At 45.5% G+C, this 8,369-nt stretch overlaps 1 protein-coding gene across 32 annotated transcripts in view; it reads right to left on the bottom strand.

The window, feature by feature from the left end:
- Window positions 1-931: 931 nt before the first annotated feature.
- The window catches only part of CELF1 (CUGBP Elav-like family member 1), a 94,229-nt gene continuing 86,791 nt past the window's right edge, over window positions 932-8,369 (bottom strand). For 16 of the 32 annotated variants that reach the window (XM_012452568.3, XM_012452567.3, XM_064364900.1 and 13 more), the window contains one exon: window positions 1,785-8,194. In XM_012452568.3, the coding sequence (XP_012307991.1) occupies window positions 8,067-8,194 (128 nt within the window). In that variant the 3' untranslated portion in view covers window positions 1,785-8,066. Of the gene's footprint in view, window positions 951-1,784; window positions 8,195-8,369 lie in introns of those variants that run through there. The other 16 variants (XM_064364901.1, XM_064364903.1, XM_021665970.2 and 13 more) reach the window with 3 other exon arrangements.

Here is an 8,369-nt window from a genome sequence, read left to right as displayed (position 1 = left end):
TTTGTCAAGACAGGATCTCACTCTGTTGCCCAGGCTGGTCTCAATTGCTCCTCCTGCCTCAGCCTCCCAAAGTGTTGGGATTACAGGTGTGAGCCACTGGGACCTGCTAACGTGTATTTTAAATGTAATAATTATATCAAATTTATTTCACAAATATCAGTGGATCAGAATGAAGCTGAAAAAAGTACATTTCAAGTTGATTTACAAAATTAGGTGGTAACGGAGCTGGGCATGGTGGCTCATGCCTGTAATCCCAGCACTTTGGGAGGCTAAGGAAGGCAGATTGCTTGAGCCCAGGAATTCAAGACCAGCCTGGGCAACATGGCAACACCTGTCTCTACAAAAAAAAAACAAAAATTAGCTAGGCATGATGGCATATGCCTGTAAGTCCCAGCTATTCAGGAAGCTGAAGTGGGAATATCATCTGAGCCTGGGGAGGCTGAGGCTGTTGTGAGCAATGATTGTGCCACTGTATGCCAGCCGGGGTGGCAGAGTGAGACCCTGTCTCAAAAGTAATAAAAAATTAGGTGTTGATGATTACACAAGCATTTTGAATGTGTTTAATGGCAGTAAATTATAAAATCATAGGGAGTATATATTCAGGGCAACTTGAATCTATATTCCAAAGTAAAACAAAATTTTTAGAAATTATACTTAAAAGTGATTAAAATGGCAAATTTGATTTTGCCACAATAAAAACAAATCACACCAGGTAAACAATGGTTGAGCTGGTCCCAGGTCTAGTGAGGTGAGAGTATGGAAAGGAATGCCTTTTAGGAGTCGCCCCTCCCCACGGGCAGCAGTGCTCTGCAGGAGCCTGCTGACAAACCAGTTACCAGTGAACCTCTCAAACACCAAAACGGCCGCTTTAAGGAAGGCGCAGCTGCAGTGAGTCACCTCCCAGGGGAGCCACAAAAGCCATGGGTCCTCTAAGCTCCTCTCACTGGGGCCTAAAGGACAGAGAACAACCATCTGTGATGAGACACAGCTTAACTATAGCACATTTATTGGCTTTTGAATTCTTTCTATTTAGTAGTGGTTAGGAGAAGCAGCTTAGGAGTTGAGCAACCTGGTTTGATTCCCAGTGCACACCACTTTCTAGCAGGCAATCTGATTTCTTTTAACCTGTTTGCTCATCTGAAAATGAGGATGGGAACACTAGGTACTTCCCAGGGATGATATAAAGACTGGAACATGTAGTGGGTATCACGTGTATCCTGAATGCCTGATTGTGGTAAACAATCAACATTTGCTAGGATAATTATTTGCATATAAGTTCTTATTTTTAAACATTTTTAATGAATAAAAATGGGGGTGTGAATGAAGGAACACTCAAATGCAGAACCTGGCAAACAAAATCTTCTCAAAACCCCAAGCTGCCCCTTGTTTTTGAGGACAAGTAGACAGCAAACGGAATCCCGTCTGGGAGACACTTGGCTAAATCAAGTCTGAGGCTTCTTTACTGCCTGATTTCAGGGAGCAGCCAAGGAGAATAGAAGCTCAAAAACTAAGGTTGGCAGAAAAGTTCAAATGTTTCCATTAAAAAAAAAAATGTTTCCATATAAGTAGGAATCCTGGAGAATACAAAAAGACAGGGAAAGCAGTTTTCTGGGGAGAAATTATACTTTCCTTCAGGAGCTTTTGGTGGGTTCAGGTGCACACCTTCAGGTGTATCAAAATGAAGCCTTATAGGCACCCATACTCCTTCTTCAGGAACATGGCAACCCTACCCACTCCAAGGGCCCACTGCCCACCCCAACAATCAGTAACTCTGAAGACATCAGTTCTTCTCAAACAGTTTAATAGCAAATAAACAAAGGAAGGTACCACACTTGGCAGATACAAAATGACTTTTGTCCGTGTGTCTGTGCAATTAAAACAGATTTAGGTTCCCCATTGGGACAAAAGGAAAAACACACAAAAAAAGGAAGGAGATTCCTTTGAAACACATACTCCCTTGCTCCAAACTTGTAACAATTTTTTTTCTTTTTAAATTCACTACACAAACTCTGTGATTAGGTTAAGAAAAGCGATAAGGGCTCTTCTTGCCTTTTTTTTTTTAAAACCATTAAAGTAAAATCCATAATTTTCTACAGAGTACAACACAAGTTCACACAAAAAAGACATTTTCTTTGCAAATGAAAACAGGAAAGAAAGGAAAAGCTCAAACAAGGTAAAGGAAAAGCATTTCTACGGCTGAATCACGACTGAGTTGATTGAATCCCGTTGTTGCTGCAGAACAGACTGTGCGTTTGGTCATAGTGGCAATTTTTTTTCTCTTCACATTGTGAAATCACTTTACATTGTTTTCTAGTAGAAAAGGCAAAAAACTGTACAAAACCCCTAGTGTTAAATACAACGTTTGTACCAATAAAAAACTCACACAGGTTTGTCTCCAAAATGTAAAGTTTCTTTTTTTTTTTTTCTTTTTAAATTATTCACAAAAAGCAGCTGGAAATCAGAAAGGCAGCTGCCGCTCCAGGGTCTCAAATCCATTAAAACCACCATAGAACAATTAAAACAATCAGAGAGAGAAAAGGAAAAGGAAACAATGTCCAACATTTGGCATTTGGTTTTATCCACAGGTTTTCCCAGAGCTCCTCTTGGAATTGAAAGCAAAATATATTGGCAAACAGAGCTTCTCAATACACAGGAAAGGGAGCCTCAGCGCCTCCTGCCAACAGAGGCGGCTCTGTGCAGTCAGACTGTGGGGCGCACAGCAGTCTCTCAGGCTGGGGTTTCTGGCCTCTTTCCGTCCAATCACCCCTTCCAGGAAATTCAGCAGCCTACCAGACACTGGGCCTCCGCCTGGCTGCTCTTTCCCCTAGGCAGAGTGGCCTTGGGCATAATACCAGGCAACCCGCCAGTCCCAGAGCAGAAACCTTGCTGGGATCCCTTCCTTCATCAACCTTGGTGTGGAGGATGCTCATCAGCGCTTCTACCTAGCACCTAACTACATCTCTCCACCCTTCCCTGGACAGTCCTACTTCGCAGCTCACCCACCCACCAGCAGCTTAGGTCTGGGTGGGATCTATCATCAGCTCCTCCCCCTGTAACCTCTTCCCTCCACAGATCCACCCTGTGACCTCTCCTCTCCTCGCCTCTCCCCCTCCACTCACATTCTTACTCAAGTCTCCAAGACCCTGAGGCTGGATGGTGCCACAAGAGAAGAGGGTCAGTTTCCCTCAGGGAACCAAAAAACTGGCTTGCCTGGCACCCAGGGACAGTAGCTGTTTGGCTCTTCACAGACCCAATTTAAAAAACAAATGCCTGCCCTTTCCCCCAACCCCACTAGCTAAGCAAGAGCAGAGCTGTGGTGAAGAGCCAGTGCGGGGTGGCTGGTGCCCAGGGCTGTAAACAGTGTGAAGACTGTAGTATTGTGCTTGTCACCTAGGAAAAGCACCAGCAGGTGCATTGTCGCTTGGTGCACAGATGGCCTCCTACGGGTGGTTGGGAGCACCCTCCTTCCTCCGGGTGCTCACTGCCCCTAATGCGCTAAATAAGCCTCCTGTTCACCCGCTGCCACCTTCTGGGCTCTACCTCTGCTTCTTGTGTCTCCTCTCCAGGCCCCCTTCCCACCCTCTCTGAGCAGAGCAGCCAGCCTCCTGGACGCCCCGCTGAGACCTGGAGGCCACACGAAGTGACAGTCTAAGTGCACAGGCAAACACTCTAAGGGCAATAGAGGAGAAAGTTGCCACTTCAAAATAAAACAATACAATCTTGAAAAAAAAAAACCCTACAACAATTTAAAACAGCTTCTTTGAAACCCTTTTAAATCGGTCAGTTTTTGCACAAACTATAGAAAACAGAGAGGTGAAGGTGATATATACGAAGGTGTGAAGAAACAGCAGGAAACATGCAAAACTTGTTTTTTTCTGGGCATAATCTTAGTAGGAAAGGAAAAAATCCAAAACAAAAACACAAAAACAATACAAAAACAAAAACAACAAAAAATCGAAGCATCACATTTTGCTGTGGAGACTCTGTAGGAACAAGCATGGGGCTGAGGGGAAGGGGCAAGCGGGATCCAGGGCTCCCCGCAGAGTCGCTCCAGGGAAGAACAACAAAAGAAAAAGGGCTGGCTGGGGCCCAAACTGCAGCTTGCAGTCAAAAAGGAAGAAAGGGGGTTCAGGTGCTTTCTGCAGCTGAGAACTCAGAAGAAAAACAAAAGAAAGAACAATACATGCGGTCTCCTCAAGCCCCACAGACTATATCAGCAAAATGTGCTCAGGAGCCTCAAAGGTTTTAGTGACATCTTTTATTTCATTGTTTACTTCAAAGTTGTCTTTAAAACTAAGCACACAGAGAAACAAAGCCTAGAAACGGACTGGCTGTGTGTTCACAGAAATACAAACACCACGCGGTATGTGCTAGTAGGGCTGCTCTGAAGACAATTACAAAGAATTGGAATCACAAAATCAAGTGGTTATCTTATGAAGTTCTAGAAAAATAGATTTTTTTTATATTCAAATGCAAGTTTAAATATTTCCCCTTCAGCAGTCGTTCTAGCAAAACCAATTTGGCAGCACAAAAGGGAAAAAAAAAAGGAAAGAAAAAAAAACGAAGAAAGAAACAAACATAATAAAAATACACGTCAGCATCAAAGGTCAACACAAGGTCAAAGGTGAGAGTTCAAGCATCAGAGAAGCTGAAGAGACAGGGATTTGGACGATGTACTTGACGCCACATCGACATGCTTTAGGCACAACGATGAACAAACGGCAGGAATCTAGAAAAAAAAACAAACCAGAAAGAGGGAGACCCACTGAGTTACACAGAGCAATACATCCAAACAAAGAGAGAGAGAACAGAACACTCACTGTGTGTACAGCCCTGAAATGAGGTGGGCGGGCAGGGGTTGGGTAATGACGGAACTTTTGCACATGCTAACAATGGACACAGGGAAAAGTCAAAAAGGACATGGAGGACATCAAGAACACATCTAATTGCCAGAGACAGAAGGGAACCTAAGGCTTGGATTTTCCCTGAAGCGCCCAACTCCTAAGAAGGTCTCTGGGGGAGCAGAGCCTCAGCCTCTCTCCCCACTCCCTGGTCACAACCCAAGGAGAAGCAGAAGATGCTGGCTGGGGTGGGGAAAATTTTTCAGGGAAGAGGGCCAGAATTTCTGCTCAATCCTATGGGGATGGCCCTTTGTACCCAGAAATCCAAGCTCTTAGCTTCCACCCAGGCCCTGGCCACTCAAGTGGAACCCAGGAGACAGTGGTCTGGCTGCATTCAAGGCAAATCAATTTCATGATGTAACCCGAGTAAGAAACAAAACTACAGCAGAAAACACATTGTAAGTGAAACCTTCACACAACAGAAAAGGATTGCTTAAGACTTGACTGCGAGTCTCCACTCTCTGAGCTGAGCCCTTTCACACGTGAGACTTGTAGGGGAGCAGCTTCTTCACAAAACCATCTTTGGCCTGGGGAAAGAACTGTGCTCAAGGGCAGTGCTACTGCTGTGCTAACTCACTGGGCAGGGGGAGGAGATAACAGAGAAGTGCATGGTCTCACCAGCTGGCTGCTCGTGCAGCCCAGGACCCTGCTGGGGCAAGCTTCCTTTTAGAAAAAAGAACCCAACAGCAGGTATGAAGCCTCAGGGTCTGGTATCAAAAGTGGATGGATTGTACCTTGGCCTCTTATGTCATTAGGAAAAGGGTTTCATAAGGTCCCAGAGCCCAGGACAAATCCATGGACAAATAATGGTGAGGTGGGGGAAGGCGTAGAGAAGAGGGGGCTGTGGGGAGGAAGTGGAGTTCTGGCTGAGGAGGAAGACAGAACAGAAGGCTAGGGAGCACAGCGCCGGCAGCACCCTGTGGAGCACAGCTCTCTCCTCTGCCAATTCACAGCATTAACACCTTCCCCTTGGGCAGGTTAGCTGGGCTGCAAACAGGCCACAGAAAGTCAGTAGTTTCAATCATACACAGCACCCTGTGTGTACAACAATCACATTCTGGATTCTACAAAATCCTGGCCTTTTCCAGAGATATAATTTAGGTAATAAATATTCTCCACCCCGGAGCTGTATAAAACTTCTATAAAAATAGAAACGACATTCTTGGTTCCAGCCGGTTGGGATTCAGAACAGCGCCTCCCCAACCTAGCATTTTTTTCTTTTTTTTGTTTTCTTTTTTCTTTTTTATTTTTATTTTTTGCATTTATTTAAAAAATCCCATCATGACCCTGGAAGCCTTTAGAACAGTTTTATCCTTTGAAACACAGGACACATTTCTCCCAGTGCGCAGAATTCAAGTTTACGTGGTTCAGCTTAAGAAGTGTATGTTTCACGTTTCTTAGAGGACAACAGACCCAAGTTATCACTATGAGAAAGGAACAGCTGTCCCAGCTTCAATGGGATAATCCAACACCACCAGCTACCTGTACAACAGCAAGATGGTCAATCCCTGTCTGTTACCCACAGGGACAGCATGACAAGGAGAGAGCCCCCATCTGACTTAATAGCAAACCAACCCCTTTATTCTTATCTCTGCTGCTAGGGGTCAAGACTGGTATTTGTGAGGTTTAAGATTCCAGAGACCCAGGGATCCCATCCCTGGCAGTGGCTATAGTCGTATCTTAACAGGGCCACCTCTGCCCGGGTGTACATTCCCAACAGTGTATCGTTCCTGGCTTTCTACCCCCACAGCACTTCTTGGAGCAGAGGCAGAGCCCCGAAGCTGTGTGGGTCACAGGCAAGAGCTGAATTGAGACCTGCGGGAGGCAGCAGGGAGCTAACTGTAGCATGAGGACAAAAATGAACACGGTAATACTGAGGTAAATGAACACTCAACTCATGTGGAGGCTGTAAACGTCCTGATGTCACCTCTGCCTCAAGAGCAGAAAATGTGACTGGAGTGGTTACAGGAGGGGCCTGCCAGACCTCTATGGGAATACTACATCTGGGACACCTCAATCAAAGAGGCAAGGGAGGATTTCTGGCCACTGGCAAATGCAGCATGCTGGCTTACAGGGATCCTTCTGATTCAAGTACAACAAAAAGAAGCTCCTCCTCCCCCACCTAGATGGCACTGATCACTCTGCCCAGAAGTGGTACCTACCCACCTCAGCAAGAACTGCAAGCCCTTCTTGGATTTGCCCTCATGAGAAAATTGTGGCTTGGGATGGAGGTGACGTTCCTTGCTGTGGTGAACTGCAAGGAAGGGAACCAGGCAATGTATTCCATATAGGCCTTCTTTAAAGAGACCTTTTGGAAATGGGCCACGGTCTAATTTCCTGCTGAAATAAACTAAAATGACCTCTTTGGCTGCTTCTCCCAAAATGCCACCAGCCAGGTAGGGCCAATCCAATACTGACTGCTGGCTGGGGGAGCTGGTAATGGGTGATGCCGCCCTGCTTTTTGCATATGTCAGGCTAACAGGTGCTTTATTTCCAGAGAATTGTTAATGCCCTTTTTTGAAAAGAGCAGCAGAAATTCTGGGCAAGAATCTGAAAAATAGGTGTCAAAAACTATTTCCCAGAAGGTAGCTGTGCAGGAGTTTGAGCCTCTGACTGCCAGGCATTAGGTGTCTAGTCACTCCCACTGTCCTCCAAAGCTGCTCTGCTCCCCACAGCTCCAAGATGCCAGTTCTCATCCTACCCACCCTCATACTAAAGGGAGGTTCTGGGGGTCACTTTTTTGTTCCACTCAGTCCTCTCTCGGGGTGGTTTTGGGGCAAATCCCAATCATTGTCTGTGTTAAATGTTTCCCTGTCCCCCTTCCCCAGGGTGGTTTGGTGTTGGTCCTTCTCAACACATACTGATTACAAACACAGCAAACTTTAAATAAAGGAAAAAAAAAAAAAAAAAAAAAAAAACTCAGGATATGGCACCTAAACTCCAAAGTAAAACACTGGAAACCAAAGCACAAACTTGTCCTCTGTACGAAGCGAAACTCCCACAGAAGGCAGTAGCCGAGTCTTCAGGGCAAGCTGTGCCTGCGAGAGTGGCAGGGATCAGGGTCCAGGGCTGTCAGCACACAGCCTCAGGGCTTCGAATCATTAAGGGTGCTCCTCCCCCACTTACCAGAAGACCCTCTCACTCCAGTCTTAGAGGGGAGCACGCTCAGTAGGGCTTGCTGTCATTCTTCGAACGTTTGAGCTGCACTTTAAGCCGCTTCATGCCAATCTGAAAGCCGTTCATGGACTGGATGGCAGCTTGAGCCGAAACAGGATTGTCGTAGCTTACAAAACCTGTGTGTCCAAGCAGAAACCTAGGTGAGGGACATAATGAGGCAAGGAGATTCTCAGTTCTCCTTATGCAAGATATCTTATGTGCTTAATCTCAAATCCCAATTTTATTCAGCAGGGACAAGAAATCTGGAAATTATATCATATGAATCAAATTAGGTTCCTAATAGTACCACTT

Source organism: Aotus nancymaae, unplaced genomic scaffold, assembly GCF_030222135.1.
Source record: "Aotus nancymaae isolate 86718 unplaced genomic scaffold, 86718_ANA_hifiasm-v0.15.2.pri h1tg000059l, whole genome shotgun sequence".
Classification (NCBI taxonomy): domain Eukaryota; kingdom Metazoa; phylum Chordata; class Mammalia; order Primates; family Aotidae; genus Aotus; species Aotus nancymaae.
The sequence above is the reverse complement of the archived record's forward strand: the minus strand, read 5'-3'. Positions and strand labels throughout refer to the sequence as shown.